The 23,903-nt window shown below is 47.0% G+C and overlaps 1 protein-coding gene across 4 annotated transcripts in view; it reads right to left on the reverse strand.

Annotated features, from left to right (window-relative positions):
• The window catches only part of LOC106580145 (multiple C2 and transmembrane domain-containing protein 1-like), a 225,241-nt gene that overhangs the window by 5,129 nt on the left and 196,209 nt on the right, over positions 1 to 23,903 (reverse strand). For 2 of the 4 annotated variants that reach the window (XM_014160868.3, XM_014160870.3), the window contains 4 exons: positions 18,507 to 18,608; positions 7,495 to 7,604; positions 6,955 to 7,064; positions 5,628 to 5,725 (listed from right to left, as the gene is read on the reverse strand). In XM_014160868.3, coding sequence (XP_014016343.2) covers positions 5,628 to 5,725; positions 6,955 to 7,064; positions 7,495 to 7,604; positions 18,507 to 18,608 — 420 coding nt within the window. The remainder of the gene's footprint in view (positions 1 to 5,627; positions 5,726 to 6,954; positions 7,065 to 7,494; positions 7,605 to 18,506; positions 18,609 to 23,903) is intronic. The other 2 variants (XM_014160872.3, XM_045704317.2) reach the window with 1 other exon arrangement.

Raw genomic sequence — 23,903 nt, forward strand, 5'->3', positions numbered from 1 at the left:
TTATTGTTTCTTTTAAATCGGGTAACAAATGAAGGCTACAGCATTTAGCTCGAGGCTTAGCCTCATACTAATTATGGTACTGTATGTTGAGGTGGACATGGATTCAGTAATGGTTATGTTTCTGCAGCACACATTTTCTTTCATAGATACAAAGGAATCGTCCATTAAACATGGGGGGTAAAGCTATCCCGCGGAGTTCCGTTTTCAACTCAGTAATGGGTGTTCATGCATAGTAGCTTAGCCTCAAAAACCAAAGGCTTGTCACTCTATTTGCCCCTCACTCACAGAGACAAAGTCATGCAACACACAGAGACATACTACGCTGGCATCCCTGAAAGCCTGAGGTACACTACACTCCACACTGACTGACACCCTCTCAGATTCGCCAGACAAGTGACTGACGTCATCTAAGCGTTCCCCATCTCCAGTGTGGTCGCTTGTTTGCTGCGGCCGGAACACAAGAATCTCTCATCGTGGCTGTCTGAGAGCGCCAGCTAGAGCTTTCCCATTCGTCTCCTACTGCTTAACAGTGCCACTTTACCAGGCATTGTCTAACCTAGCCTTCATCTGTCTCACAACATGACTCCGACACGTCACACGGTCATTGCATTAAACCCCCCTAACCAGCCACGCACTGTACGCTATTTCACCTCCCCTTCAACAGCGGTCACCACCAATGTTTCACCCATAAAGGGATCGGTGACTGGCGACCATACGCTCCTCCTCTTCGCATCGCTAGCACAGGAGACGGGACTGATTCGGAGCCGCTGTCCACGGCCTACAAGCAGAACATCTGACAAAACACAGGATCAATTTACAGCTGAACAAATAAGGTTGAGTGAATGGGCAGTGTGAGAGAGGTCCGGAGTGGAGGAACTAGAAGAGTGGTCCTATACATCTGTGCTGGTTCTGGTGATGAGCACAGAGCCGGGGGGAGGGGGAAGGAGAGAGAGAGAGAGAGAGAGAGAGAGAGAGAGAGAGTTAGAGAGAGAGAGAGTTAGAGAGAGAGAGAGAGAGAGAGAGAGAGCGAGAGAGAGAGAGAGAGTTAGAGAGAGAGAGAGAGAGAGAGAGAGAGAGAGAGAGAGTTAGAGAGAGAGAGAGAGAGAGAGAGAGAGAGAGAGAGAGAGAGAGAGGGTCCAGCCACATAACAGTGGGGGTGATGACAGATACTGTTCTCATGTGGGTGGGGATCATTTTCTCGTCTGGCCAACTAAAGCAGACACTGGAGCAGAAGCCCAGGGGACACAGGTTTTATACGGCCCCGTCCCATCTGTTCTGCTGCCGGTATGCAGGGCTGCGCTGTGTCAGTCAGAGTTTCATTATGGGAGCTTAGGGGGCCGTCGCAGAGCTGGCGGGGTGCCATCGTCGGGTGAGGCTGAGATCCTGCCATGTCCGTACGTGAGGGAGTGAGGGAGTGAATGAGTTCATGAACGAGAGAGGGAGTGAGTGAGTGAATGCACATTTGGGGGGGTGGGTCAGGTTCACTTTCAATAAGTGCTTTGCCAGGAGCCATTCTGGTTACTTTCTGGAGCACAGTGACAGTCCTGACTCCTGAGTTCTGTTGTTCATATATCATTGGACAACATTGGGCATATTTTCAAAAGCATGCAGGGAGTGAGGAAAAAGCCTACAAAGTATCCGAAGCAGGATATTGTGAGATCACTGCCTGCTAGTGCCCCATTATAAAATAAAACGCCTACAATTCCCCCCCAAAAAAAGATTTAGCAATTTGGGACTGTCTGTTGCCATTCAAATCAAAATCAAAACTAGACAAACAAAAGTTTGCATTTTGGGAGAAACTAGTTTTCTTATCGAAAGGAGGGAACCAGATAGAAGAAAAGGAAGGGGGAAAAACAATAATAGCTCAATCAAAAAAAGATCTCTTTCAGAAGAGCTGCCAGGGAGAGACGCTCTCTCACACGTCACCCGTTCCCTTCCACCTTCCAGGTGACAGGCCCGCCGTGCAGCACTCGCGGCGCCGCTCGCTGGTGCTCACGCTCACCCTTCCTAATAAAGCTACACCGCCCCGCACAAGAAAACGTGGCGAGCTAGTTAAAGTCAAAAAAGAGGAGAGGGAGAGGAGCAAGTGAGAAAAAAAAACAAAGGGGTAAAGAGGAGAAAGAGAGGGAGTGGAAAAGGGTGACGACAGTGAGCTAGCAATTTGTTTAAAAACAAAGTGTGAAGCACAGAGATAACATCTTTGGGAGACAGTGGGTAAAAGACCTGGCGCTGCTCAAAGGCTGCTCCACCCTCGCTCCTCTCTCCTCGCCACCCTCCCTCCTCTCTTCTCCCCCATGTCGACAGTCAAACTACAAAACAGCCTTTGAAGTGTGCACTGCGGAGGGGGCGCCGCGCATACCAGAGAGCATTTTGTATAGCAGTGTCAGACGGTGGCGGCGGGGCGGTGTCCCGGGACCCGGTGTTCCGCACCGCTCTCTCTCTCTCTCTCTCTCTCTCTCTCTCTCTCTCACTGTCGCCCTGTCGTTAAGCGAGAGGATTCCGGTTTGAAGGCGCCTGGGCGGGCGGGTAGCGGAGCGGGAAAAGGCAAATATAAATAAGTCAATGAGAGGAGGCAGAGAGGGCGTTTTAATGATACTACACTATGCTGTTTCTACAGGGGGAGAAAAGCTGCTGCAGGCTTCATCTTTTGTGATGCCTATAACCTTGCATTAGGGGTATTAAACGGTGCCAAAAACAACAGCTAGCGTACCGACACCCATAAACAGGGGACTCAACGGTACTCCTGTTTAGTTTTCACAGAGAAGCATGTCAAGGTGAAAGCAGGCAAACAGACAAAGAACAAACGGAACGCTTTCCCAGCAAGTTTGTAGGCTGCTGAGTGGAGACTAATTGCTTGCTTCAAATGAAAGATTGAAATGTGTCCCAGGGACGATGAGGGGGCCTGTGGCAGAGCAGAGTGGAAGACGTGATGGATGGTGTTTCACACGGAGCCTCAGCCCTTAAGCCCTTTTCAGTCCCCTACGCCCTGCCTTTGACCTCCTGGCCTCTGGGATCCCCTCCTCAGCAGCCAATCAGAGCCATCCTCAACATCAAGATTGTAAAAAATAAATAAAGTCCCCAGCGTGCATTTGGAGTTCAATGACGAGGCGTGTCTATTTCTGTGGAGGGGTTTAAAGTAAACCTGCTACTTTGCGCTGGCTATAAAGGAGCACTTGCTATGCTAATTGCTATCTTCCTACTTATGCAGTCCACAGCTCACATGGCTAATGGCATCATAAAGCATGCTGGTACACGGAGCTGTCCCAAATGGCAGGTTGGAAATACTTAAGTTGATTATGTCTGTTGGCCTCGTTTAGGGCACATGAAGGATTCCCCGAGCCTAGAACGCAAGGTAGCTTACTCTGGTATAAAAATCACAGCCAGCCATCCAGAGGGGAAAGTATACAAGGCAGCCATTATGGTTACAGCCTATGAAGAACATTAAGCCGGAGGAAAACGAAGCAGCTGACAACGTGAACTGGCTAGTAGGTAGAGGTTTCAACCAATGTACCCCCCTTTGTTCTAGTCTTTAAAGGTGGTTCACAGTGCTGTACGAGGCCCAGGGTCAGTGAGCTGAAGAGCACATTTTATAAAGGCCCCTGTAGCTGTAGTGAAAGTGCACTGTTAAGGGTTCACTAGAGCTGAGGGAGTAGCAGCCATCCAGCCCCACCAACCCGACCGCCAGCACTTCATGAACAATGGCCGCCTCATGAACAATGCTGCAACTGACTAACAGCAATATGCTGCTTGATCCATTGCTCTCAGAACACAAAACACACGCCCACAGACAATCTCGGTCTCTTTGAATATACACATATCGGCAAACCAAATAAATGTGAGAAGTTATACAACAATAAACACATATGCACCTGGGAGACCACACGCACGCACGCACACGCATACACATCCAGAGTGAGAGAAAGAGAGCGACAGGGAAAGAGACAGAGAGAGATGGAGAGACAGAAAGAGAGAGAAAGGGAGTGAGCGAAAGAGAGAGAGAGAGAGAGAGAGGGTACAAAAGTTCTTCCACAGAATAGACACAGAGCAGCCCTTTGCATGCCAATCTGTGGCACAGCAGCCTGTCTGGCCTTTGTATATAAAGTCATTAGAAAGCCATCCGTCCTGGCTGCTCCAAAGCACCTCTAAAATGACATGGAGCGCTGAGCTGGCCCTGCCCTGGCCTCAGAGAGAGCCACCAGGGGGACAGCGTGGGAGGTGTCGAGGGCCCTGAAATAGCACTTCATTTGTTATCCGCAGAGCTGTCCGGCTGGACACGCGCCAGGGAGGGGATGCTCCATTTAGGCCTGCGGCCCTCCAGCCTCAGCCTCCCCTGACCTGGCCCCTGCAGGCCCCTGTGACCCAGAAACACAGGCAATGCGGGGAACCCACCACCGGAGGCAGCGCAGAGGAGAGAGTACAGCACAGCAGAGGTGGGCAGAACGTTCTGGTTCGATTTTAGCCATGGAGCTCGCAGTGTTCCGCTGCTGGAGCGGAGCACCCAGTCCGGTGATCAGGAAGTTATATTTGGCTGGGAATAGTGGTGTGAGACGAGGGTGTCGCAACCTGGTGCTGAAACCTGTTACCAATTAACCCTTCAGCAGCAGCAGCAAGAGCTCCAGGGTCCGTGGGCTGTGTGTGTGTGTGTCTGTGTGTGTGTGTGCATAATTTCGCCTGTGTGTGTGTTTGCGTACGCATGTCTGCATGTGTGTGTGTGCGCGAGCGCGTCCGTGAGCTATACCGACCAGCCACCCCTCATTAAGGGGCTCATAAAGCCCTCCTACCTGCCGGCCCCTGCGGCTCCAGGTGTGCAAGGTGGCTACACCTCAGCAGAGAGCCACCTTGGCCTCATTTGGGTTGAGGCTACTTGCCACTGGAATACCGTAAAACAGCACGGGGCGTGCTGGGGGCGGGGCTGGGTGCGGAGGATTATGATCCTGTAAAGATCAAAGAGGTGGCGGCCAACAGGCGATCAAAGGGGAAGCATGTCGGCACTGATGTGGCAGGGGATTGGGCCGGGTGCGCGTCTGTGTCGCTCCGCTCCCAGCAGCACGCCCTGAGCACCAGGCATTGCTTAGCGGTCACAGAGGACGCTGCCACCGCCGCGTAACAGGCTCACTTTCACAAGCTGCCGTTTAATTGCAGTTAAACAGTGGCAGCACCTTGGCTGGGCGCGTTAGAGCGTCGGAGTTAAGAGTTTACCAAACCCCACCGTCCAACCCAGCGACCGCAGCGTTAATCTGATCTCACGGTTAATGTAGAACTAAACCGTGTGAGGGTGGTTAAACTGTTGGTTTAAATCTATAATGACTTGCTCACAACAGCATCTCTATAGGAGCCACTTCTGGATGGATTCAATCAGTCAGCCCATAAAGGCCTTCACTCACTTAACATTATTCATTCTGTGGACATGGAATGAAATCAGGAAGTATTGAGCAGGAAAAACACTTAATAATAGTTGAAGAAAATGGTCATATATTGTTTTCCAATATGTGTTAGCAATAAGGCAGTCTATATGAATCACTATGGGAAAATCACTATTAGAAGGGACATCAGTGAATACATAGGTATGGAGGGAGGGCGAGAGAGAGAGAGAGGAGTGGGGGAAGAAGGGACGAAATCACACCCACCACTTGTATATCTGAGGGGACTCTGGACAGGAAGTCCAGGAGCTGGTTGTTGTCAATGTTGTACGGGTCACGGAGCTTCTTGGTGAATTTATTCACCCCTGCAGGCAGAGGGGGAGAGAGCTGTTCAGCGCATGGGTCACAAGAGCTCGCCTACCTTCTATTTCTTTCTTTCTCTCTCTGTATCACTCACACTATCTTTCTCTTTCTCTCAAACTCCTCTGTTTCACTCACACTATCTTTCTCTTTCTCTCAAACTCCTCTGTTTCACTCACACTATCTTTATCTTTCTCTCAAACTCCTCTGTTTCACTCACACTATCTTTCTCTTTCTCTCAAACTCCTCTGTTTCACTCACACTCTCTTTCTCTATCTTGCTCTCTCTCGAACCTCCTGTGTCTCTCATACACTCTTTCTCTCACACTATCTTTCTTTCTTTCTCTCTCTCTTTCTCTTACACTGTCTTTCTCTTTCTCTTTCTCTCAAACTCCTCTGTTTCTCTCACACTATCTTTCTCTCAAACTCCTCTGTTTCTCTCACACTATCTTTCTCTCAAACTCCTCTGTTTCTCTCACTATCTTTCTCTCAAACTCCTCTGTTTCTCTGACACTGTTTCTCTCTCGATCTCTTTCTCTCACAATCTCTCTCCCATGCTCTTTCACTCTCTCTCTTTCCCCCTCTATTTTTCTCTCCTTCTCTCCCTGTGTCATCAAAGCCCTCTTTGAGCCCTTCAAGGTAACTCAATGTGTTTCAAAAGCCGAGTGCAGACACCATTAGAGACCAGAGCTCCCCTCTCCACCCCTCAAGGAGGTGCTGCTCAGCTCTGTCTGAAATACTCACTGAGTTTGTTCCCTGAGCAACTGTGCCATGGAAGTAGACACCAACCCACATGACAGGGTTAATAAAGGAGATATGATTTTCCTTTCCCAATCTAGCCCACCTTACTGGTTACATTACATAAAGGTACTGTAAACAAAGAACTTCTAAAGACTTTATAGAGCATATATAAAGGCTTCATAAGCCCTACATAAATCATCTATAAGCATACGTCATACACTATAAACAGTGTATAAACATACAGTGTGTTTTTTTGTCACATTTAGCAAATTCACCAAAGGTACTATACTGTTCCATTGTAGTCTTATAAATGTATATTACAACTACGTTTATAAGACAATGGAAAAGTACAGTAGCTTTGGTGAATGGCCAAACGTGACCGAATGCACGATGTATGTTTATGCACCATTGTGAAGCATTTATGTAGTGCTTATGCAGCCTTTCTGTATGCTCTATAAAGCCTTTAGAAGTTGTACTTCGTTTCAGGCACTCACCCCAGGCCAGGACAATGTAGCGTAGGGGGATATAGTAGATGAGCACAGTGGCCACACACAGTGCAACAATGGCCAGCCAGCTTAGGAAAGGCACTGTCCAGTTAAAGGTGCTGTGGAGAGAGTAGGAGAGATATGTATTAGCCCTGAAGGAGAGCAAAAAAACGAAACGATTCAAGAGTCTAGACTAACACGTTTAGTCTAAACTCTTTACTTGGGAAAAAAACATGCATCCTTTAATTCTCCAACTTTACCCTACAAGTGAAACTGACTTTGGAGTTTCAATAACATTACTGCCTGTCCTCTGCCCTGTGTGTAGCTGAAACGTGTATGTGTGTGTGTGTGTGTGTGTGCATGCATGAACGGGTGCACGTGTGCGCGCATGGTGTGTGTGTTCCAGCCAGCTTGGCGGGGCTGAGTAAGATGTGACAGGGGGGCGGTTGGTGAGGGCTAGCGATGCCGACAGCGCTGGCACGGGGAAGCGGGGGACGAGGGAGCATTGGAGCAGCGGGCCGGGCGCCGAGGAGGAAGCTTACGACTCACTTCTTTATCCTCTCGCCGTAGGAGGCTACTTCATCCAACGCATTCTGCACACTGATGCACACATCCTGGATGGCATACAGCTTGTTGATGAAGCCCTTTCTCTCCGGGTCCTGCAAGGACAGATACAGAGAGAAGGAGAAGGAGGAGAAGGAGAAAGAGAGAGCGAGAGCAAGATAGAGAAATAGAGAGAGAGCAAAGAGAGAAAGCGAGCGAGAGAGAGGGAGTGAGAGAGAAAGAGAGACGGGCTGGGCACATGCATCTTCCAACAAAGAAAACATTTAAAGAGCGTCAAAGACTTGAAGCGGGGAGCCAAATCAGGAGAGATCCTCCTCCAGCTGACTGACTACTCTCCAGGCTGTAATAGAGACAGAAAGTCAGCAGAACGAATCCCAATGTTTTCCCTCTTACAGCGAGCACACGGGGAAATCTGAATATGTGAATAGGGGGGGGGGGGGGGGGGGATTTAGCTGAATGCCAAAGGGATCCATCAATCTTTCCAATGCCAAAGACGGGGCCCGCTTTGTTGTTGGCAGCACACTGTGATGTCACCAGAAGTGACATCATTATCAACGTTAGCGCCGTCCGCGCCATGACGAGCACTTCCTTCTCAACATTTGACGGTTGAGAACATCAGCAGGGCCAAAATAGACCACAGAGTTACGCGTCGGGCCAATGGAAAAGCCCCCAGTTATTAGACAGAGTACAAAAGTAGTCATGCAACACTCAATGAGCTGCTGTAGGACTGACCGACAGAACGGACTGGGACAGGATGTGGTGACTGACTGGCTGAGTGAGAGTGGGTGAGTGAGTGAGGACATAAAGACAGACGCAGACTGTTGTGGTGGGGGTGTGTACATGCTTGGAGGAGAGAGGGGGCCGCAAACCAGGGCTCTCCGTCTCTGTCTCGGGACAAAGACAGACTAAGAGCATAGCACTGATTCAGCATTACACCACTACGGTGACCTGTGATCTTTCAGGAAGTTCACTTGTAGTTTGTAAAGACTGTCACTTACGGGCAAGGAAGACCAGATCAAGTATCACCGTCCCTGTTGATTGCCAGGCAGGTTTACTCAAAACCACTTATTTTCAAACCCACTTTACACTTCCTGGCAGTATTTGACATCTATGAATGTCCACCTGTGTATGACAATGCTACAGGTACACTGGTCATGGCCTTCAATAATCAAATGCAACAGTCACATCCTAGAAACAACAAGCGGCTAATTCATCTCATTAAAGAGAATTAGTGGATCTTTTTACCCACCAGGCCCCAACCCCAAATCCTCCCCAGAGCTCCCCAATCGCCCCCCTCCATCGCAACCCTTGTCCTGCTCTCCATGAAGGATCAGATATTTGGAAAATGAACCTGGATGCAGCCAGCAAAAACCACATGGCCTCCTTGAAAAACCACACAAGACAAACAGATATAATTAGACAGTGTCCCAGGGTTATTTTTCTTTGCAAATATTTCACAAACCTCCTTTCTCCCCCTTTCCTCACCCCCCATCTGTTTTGTATTACTGGGTCCAACAAAGCCCCATGTCCATAGTCCATTGTGTTGGGTTGTGTTGGGCTTTGTGTTCTGGGCCTGGGGAGTGTTCTCGGGTGTTTTGTTTTGAAGGACAGGGGAGCGGTGTGAGAGAGCGAGTGGGGGCGGAGGGGATAGGTTAGAAGTCAGAGGAGCATAAACCATTGCCACATGCCCCTCGAACTGTGGGCTGACTCCTATTTCCTGCCTTCAAACATAGGAGGGAGGTAGCAAAAACAGAGCCAGGGAGAGCCTTGTTTTTTCCTGCTCCCCCGCACTCCCCAGCAGTCACATATGGACTAGACTAAAGCAACCTGCTCTAGAGATAAGCTTGATACGAACAGCTGGCTCAGCTGTGGCCATGTAATACACCTCAGAATGACTTTACAGTACCCTTAGTTACATTGTCCTACCTTCACCTTGCTTTTCTTTGCCACTCTTCTGTTGGTAACCTTGACATCCATTGCGACCTTGCCATGCACTATAATGTCATCACCGAGGGAAGCGTTGATATATAGAGTACTCTGTCTTGGATGACAGCGCCATTCACAGATCATTGCGAAGGTCAAAAGTTGCCTGTCTTCAAAAGTGTGTGTGTTAAAAAAGGAGAAAACACAGACTCGTGTCTGCTTCTCAGATAAGGATTTGACTTTGACGTTTAATGTTTGCACCCTTCACATTTTGAAAATGTCTTTCACGCGTGTATGTAAATGATTCGGCGCCGGCATAAAAAAAATCGTGTAGCATCTGCTACACGTCAGACATGATGAAGTTCAAAAAAGTCAATCGAATTGTAGTCTTATGTCCTATTTAACTGTCGGTGTTGTACAGTTGTCTGCTTTGATGAGGCTATGCCATTGCTAACCCGACTTAACAGTTATAGGCTAGTTTGATTCAGATGAACCTGGCCTACAACAAGCTGATGTCACTAATTTATGTCACACTTGTCATGTGGTTTCCATGGCCTGATCAACAGTGGACAGCAAGTGAAGGCAGATCCCTAACGCTGGGTCCTGGTGTCACATACCAGGCCTATTCACACCTAACAGGAAGACCAGCTAGAGACAGAGGGACAGAGGGAGACTGCGGTGCTAGACCTCCCAATGGTAACCAATCGTCACCCGAGCCAACTCTGTACTGTACTCATCTACTCAAACTTCTCCAAATACAGGGGCCTCCCGAGCGGCGCAGCGGTTTTCCGGGTCCCTACAGACCAGGGTTGGATCCCAGGCTGTGTCGCAGCCCAGCATCGTCCGGGTTAGGGGAGGGTTCGGCTGGCCGGGATGTCCTTGTCCCATTGTGCTCTAGCGACTCTTGTGGCGGGACGGGCGCAACGCACTCTGACACAGTCGCCAGGTATACAGTGTTTCCTCCGACACATTGGTGTGGCTGGCTGGCGGGTTAAGCGGGCAGTGTGTCAAGAAGCAGTGCGGCTTGGCGGGGTTGTGTTTCGGAGGACGCACGGCTCCCGACCTTCGCCTCTCCCAAAGTCTTTATGGGAGTTGCATCGATGGTACAAGACGGTAACTACCAATTGGGGAGAAAAAGGGGTAAACAAAAAAATTATGATAATAAAAATAATCTTCTCCAAATATGGACAGCACAAATGGGGGAAAATAGGAAAGAGAGCCAGATGAAACACTTTGTTGCATTATGTGAAGATTTGGCCTGTTTGTTTGCGTCAAGGTCTGTGTCTTTGTGACCCATCCTACCAGGACTGTAGAGGTACATTATAATCATCTAATGTGTGCTGACATTTCACTGACTTGAAAAAGAAAACAACTTTGAAAATGGATGACTTGATTAATTTCCCATCATTAGAGCTGTATTCATAATGAATGTGTGTGTGGAGGGAGTGTGGTGGCAGGGGCCACTGATGTGTCTGTCTCCGCTGGTGCATTTATTAAAAAGTCTAGTCTAATTATGTCAGGGAAGTTTGTTGCACATAAACAAAACGCAGACGACGATCAGCTCCCCTGACTCTCTCACCCCACCGCCACGGGCTCTGAACTACAAGTCACAGACTTGGAGTCAGTGATATGGGATTCTGCACCTTCAGGATAATGGAAGAAATCACGCTGTGTTTGTGCATGCGTGCGTGCATACGTGTGTGCTCGTCCATGTGCATGCACACACGCATACAGATGTAGGATCTTCATTTGAGCCAATTTGCTACAGCAGGAAAATAATCCTACAGCAACAGGAAATGTGAATTATAATGTGAATTATAATACATTTTCGTAAAGGAAAAATCAAGGCTGACATTTCAAAGTGGAAATGACAAACTTTAGAAGCCTTTTTAAATCTCAATTTCACTACTAAGTTTTAAATGTTCTGCATTGCGGGAAAGTTCTCCTGCAACAGGGTGATCAAATTAAGATGCCACATCTGTAAGGTTAGGATTGTATGGTTTCTCATTCCCATCGGTGGCCCCTCTCTGGATTTGGGTCTTTACTGGGGACGGTGGGCCTGTATTTCTGTTTGCCATTGGAATGACTCTGCTCCAACGTCTGTCAAACAGCCTAAGTCCTTATAGTGGTGTAGAGGGAGTGCAAATAAAAGCAAGCATTTTGAGGCTTCCGTTCTGTGTTTGGTTGATCTGGACTGTGCTGTTCCAACTGTGAGTCCTGCACGGGGGATAATGTTCTAATTTACCTAATGGATGTTCCTGACGGATCATTAGATCATCGAAGTGCTATCGACCTCTCCTCATGACGACATCAAACGTAGCCTGCTTTAGATTGAACTAAACGATCTGTCGGAGAGAACGGCACACACGCGCACACACAAACAGCAGCGCGGTACATGCCAGTTCAGTTGCATATGTGTGTGTGTGTGTTGCTCTCTCCAACAGATCATTTAGTCCAATCTAAAGCATATGGTGCAGTGCCACTCAACAGCGGAACCTGATGGAGTTCAAGAGGAAGTCAGAGGAACGCTCTATTTTATATCTGAGTCAAACTGCATTGAGCCCCGCTGGGTGTACTGTACATGAAAGGCCTGTGTTTCAGCGTGAGGGACAAACATTCTGACGTCAATTCACTCACAGGACTTTTACAGCCACAAGATTTAGATGGCAGGTTTCTCTGCTGGAGGAGTTTTTTTTTAAATGTATGTTTATTTGTGTGTATTTGCACTTTGCACTAATACTGCGAGTGCATATGTCCATACTTGTGTGTGTGTGTGTGTGTGTGGGTGTCTGTGTGAGTGCAAGTGTGCGTCTGTGTGTGTGCGCTAGTGATGCGTGGGTTAGCGGTTCACCTGCACCCACCTACAATTGCTAATAATCCGCAACCCCCCAGACTATATGTGATAAAGTGTAAAATCTGAAGCCTGCACCAGACCCTAACCAGCCAATATAGACAATGGGCTGTACAGTCAGAGATGGCGGAACAATTTTTTGACAGGGGGTGCAGGATTTATTTTAAGCCTCATTTAAATATTTTCTGCTTATAATTTGCATTTTGGTACGCTATTTGTTAGTCAGTATAATCATAATTAGATACATGCAGTTTCTCTCCGGTCATTACTTGCCCTAGAAGACGAAATAAACCCTTGCTCATAAGAAGGTCATAAATCGATAGAATAAATGCTTCAACATCTGTAAAGTTTTCCTCTTTCATCTCCGCTTCTCTCACAGAGCAAAGATCTTCAGTGCAACATTTCCCAATGACATCAGTTCGACCGGTTTTAAGGAAATGAAAAGCTGTGAAAAACGACATGTTTCTGATAAGATTTCAGTTCAGCTTGGATGCATATTTTATGTGGATGAATACTATCGGCTTTTATGATGCTGCTAAAGATTTCACCTTTACAGATGGTCCCTAAACACGCATTCACTATCTCAAGATGCATGTAGTCTCTTTACTCCTGTTCCTGAGTCGAAATGTACATTTTCTGTATCATTTTACAGCAAGAAATGCTTAAATCTGCATGAGTTAATATATTAGGCTATGTGAGAGGTTATAGACCTAGCCAACAGTCCGTGTCCAGATTTCAGTTGCTATTCCATGCAACCCATCTGAACAGTACAGTTCCCTTGACATATTTGAAGTCCCCATCTTGGGACTGTGGAATTTGTATAGCGCCTCCTAATCATCACACATAACACAGCCGCCACTGCTATCATCCTCTTTTATCCACTTCACCAAATCTTTCCCAAACATTACTGTTCTGGCCCTCCCTTGTCTTTTGTATTTTAAACTCTCCGTTTCACCGCTTTTCTGTTATCCGATTAAATGTAGTTATTTTTGCCTCTGTGGAACGACGTTAACTTTTTCTGCCCAACTTCCCAAATGCGTTTGGCAAGTGGCGTGCATTTGGCACGCGTAGGCTGTAGTTAGGCCCTGAAGCTTAGGCTTTAGCCAGATTCAAATAATGAAAGAAAAACCTCAATGTAGCCTATAGATATAAACTGCACAAGAATTAGACATGCATTTTCATTGTTGTCTCTTTATTCAACCCACCCGCCACCCACCCGCCATTCATCCACACAATATTTCATGACCCTTAACCCGCCCGCCCCGTGGCTACGAGTCAACCCGCGCATCACTAGTGTGTGCGTGCCCTGCATCTGCCCAAGTGTGTGTGTGTGTGTGTGTTTGCTTGTGTGTGTGCCTGTTGACTTGTCAGCTGAGTGTTGATCCCCGTACTGCTGAGCTTGCCTTCCTATAAGTGTCTGGAGCAGTTCTCTCTATATGGGAAGACATGGAGGCGACACTCGTTAGAATGTTGGGAGCTTGGTAAGAGTCTGTTAAGGAACGACAACCTACGGTGACACTAGCGAGAGCTTCATATGCGCACAGCCAAGTTAGGTTGACTGAACTCCGCATTGTGAATCGGAGGGCGACAACGTTCCTGCAAATTCATTTAATCACAAGTCTAAGCATTAAAAACGGGAGACGTGAACAGGGTAGGCCTCATTATATGTTTCATCTATGCTCTCATTTTGGTCTGAGAGGAATTGCTGTAGGGCGGGATACTAGATGAGCCATTTTGAACTCTATAGACAGTTCTGAACTGACTTAAGGCTTTGAGAAGGAGGGAGGTCACCGTCTATAAAGATGGCATCTCACATGATATTATTCTTCCCTAATAGACACATCATAAAAAAATATAAAAATATAACCCCTAAGCCTATTCCACGGCAGTCAGGAAGAGTGTGAAACACTGGTGACCTTTTTTTCCTTTTTTTTGTTGTGGCGCACAATAAAATTGAAATGTCATATAAAACGTGACAGGATGTTAATTTAAGGCTCCCAGAGGGCATTTGAAACAGTTCTTGTTGATTCTGTAACAGCAGACAGCCCATAATCCCCTTCTTCCACCTCCGAAACAACGGCAGTAAAGATTCAAGCTGCTAAATGCTTTCAGGGTGACACCATTTCCAACCAAGAATTAGCAACGGCAGAACAGCACAGACATAACAACAAATCAAGAGTAGACTACGTGTGTTTGGCTCTCTCATATTTCTTAAGTTAACAAGAGATTAAGCAAAATACACAGTATAACTTCAGTCATCACAAAATACTGAATGGTTTAAGAGTAAAGCACTACGGAGCTACATGGGAGTGCAATTGGGATAAATGCAGCTGGGTTGCTTCACGAAAAGAGTGCCCTTTGCGTCCCTTTGCTGTTTTCGTTCAAAATTGTGCACCAATATTGAATTTTAAAACCCTGATATAATAAATGAAGTGCCTTTTAATATAGACCACATGGATACGTCAATATATATTATATGAATAAAAAAGTGCCAAAATTCAGCTTAACCCCAACATGTCTCAAAGTTTTTAACATCATTGTAAAGCCATCATTATTTTTGTTGCTTTGACAAAGTCATATCGAAGACTATTATTTATTTAATGTGATTAGTGATTCATTTACGTCTGTCCCTCGTGTTAAGATCAACCCTGTCATGTGAGCTGAACTCTCGGTTTAGACGGTGAAACTATTCCCTTTAAAATATTTTTTTTCTAAATAAATATTGAACATCTAATAGTCAAAACAGAGTGTAAAAGTAGGCGAGCTGGTTCTACGCTTTTTGGCAATTTGTGGTGTTTTGTGGTGGAAATCCTTTACCCATAGATAAACAGGCTAGACATGTTTTAACAATTACATTTTCGTTTTTGTGAAGCTTGCATTCAATTGTCACTCCCTGTTGCACACAAGATTCCAATTCCCCTGTCACAAGGGGATTTATGGCTGATTTAAGATGAAATCGTCAACCCTGTTACGGTCAACCCTGTTACTTTATATGGCAACTTACTATAGTAAATTGAACATGTGGTCTTTATACCAGAATGTTAAAATTAGGTGAAATCAAAGTTGCACTTCTCAAAAGCCAACGAATTGTTGGAATGACCCAGCTCTTATATCAAAATGCTAGAACAAATCTTCAGAATTTCATAAAACTGATATAAACAATGATAACAAATCTAGTTCTTAGCCACCGGCACTGTTTACCAAAGTTCCTCCCTAGATGAAACAACATCAAAAAAAGGATTGAAGTTGAGCAGCTCATCTGTAGGACATGAGTATTACCCAAGACAGTTTTGGAGGGATGCCTAAAAAGGATGCAGTTATCTTATCCATCTAGTTTATAAACAAAAAACACATGAATCTCAAAAACGGGACCCTACAGTTCCCATGAGACATACTGGTTTATACAGTACAGCACCTCGCTGACCATTCTACAATCCAACTGGATGGGCCAAGCCGCAGGATCAAACCTGATTGTGGCCCCGAGCTAGGTCTATGTCTGATAACCATTCATTCACCTTTAATCCCTGAAGGTCAGTGATCTATGCTCATGGCCAGACCGTGACCACACTGTACCAGCGGTCCTCATAGAGGACATGTCTCCTATTAGGAGACAATCCCAACTTCAGCTCCCTCCGACCAGCTAGAGATAGCACTGTGCTGCTGGCACCTCGCCAGCACGACGTAAGAGGCAGATGTTTCGTTTTGAAGCAGCAGTGTTAATACATTATTTATTTCACAAGTAATCCTTGGGTGAATATGGAGAATACATCTCCGTTTTCCCTCCCTCTCTTTTCACAACCACATAAATATCTGGTTAACCGGGCCCCGAGATGCTCCGCACGTTCTCCCCTATCATCAAGTGGCGCTCGCAGACACAAAGGGCCTTGGGAAGGCATGCAGGAGCGCTCAGTTCTCTAACGGGGGGTGGGGGGGTTTGTGGTGTGTGTGTGTGTGTGTGTGTGTGTGTGTGTGTGTGTGTGTGTGTGTGTGTGTGTGTGTGTGTGTGTGTGTGTGTGTGTGTGTGTGTGTGTGTGTGTGTGTGTGTGTGTGTGTGTGTGTGTGTGTGTGTGTGTATGTATGTGAGTGTGTAGGCTGTTGCATCGAAGGAGCCAAAGTCAAACTCCAGTTAACTGTGGCAGCTGAAGGTGGACTATGCAGACACCACACTCTCTCATTCTATTGAGGCTTTTCACCCAGCCTGTTCCCATGGCGAGGGTTGCCGTGATGCCCGAGGATAAATGTACACAAGTGGAGGTGGAGGAGGCTTATTTTCAGGTTGACCTCTACGTCCCATGGCTCTATCCTAAAAAGCCTAGTGTGTGTGTGTGTGTGTGTGTGTGTGTGTGTGTGTGTGTGTGTGTGTGTGTGTGTGTCTGCGTGTGTGCACTTCTAATGGGGCCGGGGTAGTGCTGCCATGATCACCTTTCCAATCTCCCACCCACCCGCCTCTCCATCAGAGAGACTCAAGGTCGGGCACAACAGCCTATGGACCCCTCCTCCACCATCCAAGACCCTCACTCTGCCATGCTTCCCCCTGCCTGCCCTCACCCCTGCCCTCCTGTCCCCCTACTCTCCTTCCCCTGTCCTCTCCAGGTTCCCGGGTGGCAGCGGGTGATGAATGGGACACCAATACTCTTCTCGTTTGTTGGCCTGGTTCAGCCCGCTGCCCTCTCCATCGCCAAAAAACAAGGCCGTCACATTCACAACAGCCCCAGCACAACTCTACTCTCAAACTGACTTTGTTTTCTGAGAACCTGGGTTAAAGGCGCAGGCAATTTAGGGATTTATAAGTGATGTACAGTCAATAATTAGAGGTTATGTATCCAATATATACACTAGCACAAATACCATCTGTGTTTCTCAATCCTGGTTCGAGACAAGCCACAGGGTCTGCAATGGTTTCAATTAAACTAATTCCCTTCATTCCTTCATAGGGCACATGCCTGGCCTTCAAACAGTGGGAGACTCTTTCCCTGTCACAATACACTGTGGTGAAACAAGGTAACATGACAGAGTAAGTCATGCTGATAGTTAATTTTCTCAGATTCATCAACTTGCTTTACAAAATCCAGGCCAATTTATTCAGTCTTCATAACACCTGAAATGTCATTACATATTCATGTGCGGAGATAAAACAAGAGACCGGGACAATTGGAAAATTCCCGTATTTTAAAAACCTTGTTTTAGAAAAAAGTGATGGGATCGTACCTTCAAAAGCAGCATAAAATATGTATCCTCAACACTCATTACACATTTATGACTCTTGTTAAAAGAAAAGGTAGCAACTGCCTCTTCCCATGTTTGACTTTGAGACACAGGCGCAGCCGCTATCATGTGATGTGCTCCAGATTCCAGCCAATCAGAGGGCAGATAGAAGAGCTCTATGTCTGTCAACAGTGCCAACATTCTACTCTGACAGAGCTCTGATACTCTGACAGAAGGCAACTTTCACTGGTTTACAAGTGCAGATCTGCTTTAACCGAGGCTACAGGGGGCTGCTGGCATTTCTCTTCGATATACTGTCCATCAGAGTCAAGACGTCTGGATCGTCTGGTTGTGAATGTGTAGCTGATTCAACTAGAAGCCCGTGACAGGTAGGTAGCAGTGGTATCCCGAGGACAGGGGGATAGGGCCCTCTTGGCTTAGCGACGGTGCAGAATCTCTAAGCACAGGGGGGCACACACACATACGCGCACACACCCACACCAATGGCTCACCCATACAGCTAGCAAAGCATTCCCAGATGGTGTAACTATTAGATAGGGGACATGAAGCCCTCTTAGCAACTGTTATCTGTAAATGGTCATCTGACACCTGAGACTCGCCATATGGAGAACAGAAATGGTCCATGGGCTTACACAATGATCGATGCATGATGAGCTTGCCCACCATGTGGGTTTAACTCCCCATTACAGAGGATGTTGTCTCTTCCAGTCTGTCTTTCCTTACTGGGATGGATCCTACCATCCTACAGTCACATAAGGAGGGCACCTTTCCGTGCCGGACCCCACCCCCCCACATTCTTATCCCAAAAAGGACTGGGATGGGCGGTGTCAGGGGTGACAATAGCGCGGTGTGTTACGGAGCGAGCGTGCCAATGAGACGAGGACAGGGACTGGCAGGACAGAGAGAGAGCCTGCAGGCTGAGCGGCTGGACAGACAGACGATGAGCCATATAAGCCAGACAGGGACACCGGGAAGGCCGGAGCGGGGCCACACTTACCACCATCACCCGTATCCACTCAAAGTGCCAGGAAGCCAACATATCCACAAGGATATGGCTTTCAGGCAGTCGGCCGTCATCCGAATGGCCAGGCCTAGGCACCTTGTGGGTCAGAATAGATGAAGAATGTTTTTTTTTTAAAACCAGGGACACAAAGGAAAGGGTTAAAACAAGGCTGAGCAGCAGAGCAGAGGAACAGATATCTGGTGGAATGGGAGAGAAAGAAAGAGAGAGGAAAATAATCCACTTGATGTGTTAGAAAAAAATGGCAAACAATGTGGTACACTTTGCTTTGCAAGACAATACTCCTCCACACTTTTCTCCTCACCTTTTTGTTCTTTCAGTCTTTATTAGCCAAACATGATTAAAATGCAGTTCCTAGGAGCGTCTCCCAGAAAGAAATAGGCAAAAAAGTAAAAAGCACTTTTTCTTTTTTTTTACAGCGTGAAGCTTTTCATCCTTCACAGGCAGGGAGAAGAAAAGAACTCCAAGCAGCTCAAAAGTTCTCTTTATTTTATTCTCCTCCGCACTTAAAAAAAAAAACTAACTTGTTACCTGAGGACATGCATGGCGAATCACAAGCTCAATAGCCCCAGAACAACTTTTCAGTCACACTTTTTAGAGTATTAAAAATAATCCCCCCGCGCACTCTTTAGTCCAATTACATCGGAGCACGCAGCTATCGGCGGATCGGCGCGGCGCAGTGCGGAGCTGGGGCTCCGGCGGCTCCTGTGCTCCATGTGCTATCTGCAGATAAGCACCTTCTCCCTCCACGCCCAGATCCACATTGTCACAATGCTGCCTGTACCAGGATCAGATCTTACAGCATTACACACTGCTGAGAGGTTACCTGTGTTTTCCCCTCTAATGTCACCGTGATAGGAAAACAGAGAGAAACAGATAGAGAGGGAGAGAGAAAGAGAGATAAAGAGAGGCAAAGGGAACGAAAGAAAGAGAGAAAGACGGCTCCGGAACAGGACAGAAACAGCGAAAGTAGAAGAATGAGGGAAAAAGGGAGATGGACGGAGAAGAGGAAGAGCGAGAGGGGTAGCGATGGCTGTGAAATGGGGTGTAGCGTATTAAGGTGCTGCTGTTAGGCCCAGGGGTCAGGAGAACGGGAGTGTGTTGCTATGGCGCCATGGGCGTCGACGAAGCAATACAGCAGCGGTTAATACCCACACACCTGCCAGGCCATCGATAAACACAGAGCTGCTATCAGGCCTCCACAGCTGCCTAGAACACCGATTATATCCTCCATTACTGACTCCACATGGTAATAGCAAGGAGATTAGCAACTTTTTTTTATTAGCAGATAGTATCTTCGCATACTCGCCTTAACAGCATAGCAGTGATATCACTTGATATTTTCTCTCTCTCATGTCATTAATTGTCAGGCGGAACTCAATGAAAGCTTCCCCGAAAAATGACATACAGCATGAATAACACAAATAGTGTTTTTTCAAATTATACTGAACAATGTGCCAGTGTGTTCCCTGTGTGACTATGAGTGTGCGTGCTCTGCGGAGAATGTGTGTGTCCTTCGCCTACAGGGAGAGGGATGGTAAAAAGCCTGCCTCAGCAATACAGAGGAGAAGGATAAAGAGATAGAGAAATGACTAGAGAGCGGGAGAGTGGGGTACTGTCAGCTCTTCATCTCTTTTCAAGAGATCCTTACCAGAACTTAGAATATCCATCACACCTGAGTCCACATGAATGTTCGAATGACGAGTAGCGAAATGTCTACGTGTTATTCACACCAGGCGCCTGGGAAATGGGACAGACATGTGCTTAACAAATCAGGACTGCTTCGCTGTACCAAGTTGTTGAGTCGACATAATCGAAAACAAAGAATGAACAACAACAAACAATGCTTCTCTATACTGTCTAGAGTCTCTACCAGCACCTCATCAGGGCACCTCACTGTAACGTGACGCAGTCAAAGTGTCCCTGGTGTTTCTAAGCCAAGTATGTAATGCACGTACAGGCCTGTGTGGGTACCAACGCTCCAACTACTCTAGAGGACATAGACAATACACCCAGCATCAGACAGAGAGGGACAGACAGAACGAGAAAGTGAAAGGGAGGGAGAGGGAGAACCAGAGAGAGAAGAGAGGAGAGAGCGAGAGAAAAGAGAGAATAAGCGAGAGGAGAGAGAGAGCGAGGGAAGAGGAAAGGGAGGTGGAAGAGGGAGAGAGAGAGAGGGAGGGAGAAGGCTGACATCTGTAGTAGGTGTAAAGAGGCGTGTGTGTGAGGTGTGTGTGTATGTGAGCGCGGTAAAGCCGTGAGTGGGACATGATTGCAGTGTGTATCTTATCTGGCTAGCAGTAGTCCTGAGGCGAGACGAGCGCGACTCCAGTGACCAGCCATGCGTAGTGAGGTAATCTCAGAGCTTCTTCAGCCCCTCTATCCCTCTCTGAGAGACAGGCTATCACACACAGGGACCCTGGAGGTGATAACTTTACTCCAGCTCTGGACAGCAGGCTGTGTAAGACAAAGCTCCAACATAGACGTCATTCAGTCCCTACAGATACTACTGGAAAGTCTAGTCTGTCCTGTACTTACACCTAAAGCTCCCATGGCATAGTTTCACTCCGGAATTTGACATAATTGGATGAGCGTTGATTTTTGACCCGTTAATTCCACGTGGTTACAGGGTTAAATCCGCATCGTTACAGGGTTTAAAACAGGGTTAAGTTTAGGTATTGATTCCGCGTGGTTAAGGTTAGGGCTATGGTTTGGGGAAGGCTTAAAACAAAATATTAATAATAATAAAAAGCTCTGTTTCCAGTATCATCAATTAATCTCCCTGCTTGCTAGAGAATTGTGAACTGCAATGGTGCAGTGGTCTAAGCAGTTTTTTAAAATGTATTTTTACTTCACCTTTAACCAGCTAGGCCAATTGAGAACAAGTCCTCATTTACAACTGCGACCTGGCCAAGTTAAAGCAAAGCAGTGCGACAAAAACTACACAGAGTTACACATGGGATAAACAATCGTACAGTCAATAACACATTACAAAAATCTGTATACAGTGAGTGCAAATTAAGTAAGGAGGTAAGGCAATAAATAGGCCAATAGTGGCGAAGTAATTACAATTTAGAAAATTACAGTGATATATGTGCAGATGAGGATGTGCAAGAAGAAATACTGGTGTGCAAAAGAGCAGACAAACAAAAACAAATATGGGATGAGGTAGGTAGTTGGTTGGATGGGCTATTTACAGATGAGCTGTGTACAGCTGCAGCGATCGGTAAGCTGCTCTGGCAGCTGACGCTTAAGTTAGTGAGGGAGATATAAGTCTCCAACTTCAGTGATTTATGCAATTCGTTCCAGTCATTGGCAGCAGAGAACTGGAAGGAAAGGCGGCCAAAGTAGGTGTTGGCTTTGGGGGATGACCAGTGAAATATACCTGCTGGAGCGCATGCTACGGGTGGTTGTTGCTATGGTGACCAGTGAGCTGAGATAAGGCGGGGCATTACCTAGCAAAGAATTATAGATGACCTGGAGCCAGTGGGTTTGGCGACAAATATTTTAGCGAGGACCAGTCAACGAGAGCATACAGGTCGCACTGGTGGGTAGTATATGGGGCTTTGGTGACAAAACGGACGGCACTGTGATAGACTGCATCCGATTTGCTGAGTAGAGTGTTGGAGGCTGTTTTGTAAATGACATCGACGAAGTCAAGGATTGGTAGGATAGTCAGTTTTACGAGGGTATGTTTGGCAGCATGAGTGAAGGAGGCTTTGTTGTGAAATAGGAAGCCGATTCTAGATTTAACTTTGGATTGGAGATGCTTAACGTGAGTCTGGAAGGAGAGTTTACAGTCTAGCCAGGCACCTAGGTATTTGTAGTTGTCCACATATTTTAAGTCGGAGCCGTCCAGAGTAGATATGCTAGTCGGGCAGGCATGTTCGGGCAGCGATCGGTTGAAGAGCATGCATTTAGTTTTACTAGCATTTAAGAGCAGTTGGAGGCCACGGAAGGAGTGTTGTATGGCGTTGAAGCTCGTTTGGAGGTTAGTTAACACAGTGTCCAAAGAAGGGCCAGATGTATACAGAATGGTGTCGTCTGCGTAGAGGTGGATCAAAGAATCAAGAGCGACATCATTGATATATACAGAGAAAAGAGTCGGTCCCAGGAATTGAACCCTGTGGTACCCCCATAGAGACTGCCAGAGGTCCGGACAACAGGCCCTCCGATTTGACACACTGAACTCTCTGAGAAGAAGTTAGTGAACCAGGCGAGGCAGTCAATAAAGAAACCAAGGCTGTTGAGTCTGCCGATAAGAATACGGTGATTGACAGAGTCGAAAGCCTTGGCCAGGTCGATGAAGACAGCTGCACAGTACTGTCTTTTATCAATGGCAGTTTTGATATCGTTTAGGACCTTGAGCGTGGCTGAGGCGCATCCGTGACCAGCTCGGAAACCAGATTGCATAGTGAAGAAGGTATGGTGGGATTCGAAATGATCAGTGATCTGTTTGTTCAATTGGCTTTCGAAGACTTTAGAAAGGCAGGGCAGGATGGATATAGGTCTGTAACAGTTTGGGTCAAGAGTGTCTCCCCCTTTGAAGAGGGGGATGACCGCGGCCGCTTTCCAATCTTTAGGAATCTCAGACGATACGAACGAGAGGTTGAACAGACTAGTAATAGGGGTTGCAACAATGGCGGCGGATAAGTTGCTCTCTGGCTCGAGCCCAGTGCTGTGCCATAGTTATGTTTTGGAGGGGGAGCGCCGACGAAGGCACATTTCCACGTCCTCAGCACATTTTCAAATGCTCAAAATCCACGGCTCTTTCCTGTCACCAGCCTGACATGTACACTCTTAGAAAAAGAGGTGCTATCTAGAACCTAAAAGGGTTCTCCGGCTGTCCCCATAGGAGAACCCTTTGAAGAACCCATTTTGGTTCCAGGTAAAACCCTATTGGGTTCCATGTAGAACCCTTTCCCCAGGGGGAAGGTGTGTGAGTGTATCTGTCTGTCGCTGTCTGTTAATCATACAGGTCTCTCTCACTCTCTCACTCCCTCTCACTCTCTCTCACTCCCTCTCACTCCCTCTCTCTCATTGTCTCTCAGGGATGAGTGAGCAGACGGCGGTGTGTGTGTGTCGACGGAGTGTGGTGGCAGAACCATCGCCTGCTGGATCCCCTGTAGCGAGGGCCTGTCTGGAGGATGACAGACAGGCAACAGGCAGGAGCCCAGAGAGACGTGGAGGGAGGGAGGGGTGAGAACCAGTACCAGCCAAGGTAATGACACCCTCATTAGAATATGGTTACTTAGTTAGTGTGTGTTTAGCTCTTCAGCTGTAGTGCAGGTGTTGACATTGATGACATTGAGACCTTGGTATATCTAGTGTGGTGTGTGTGTGTGTGTGTGCGTGTGTGCGTGTGTGCGTGTG

This window comes from Salmo salar, chromosome 20 (genome assembly GCF_965601325.2).
Source record: "Salmo salar chromosome 20, fSalSal1, whole genome shotgun sequence".
NCBI lineage: Eukaryota > Metazoa > Chordata > Actinopteri > Salmoniformes > Salmonidae > Salmo > Salmo salar.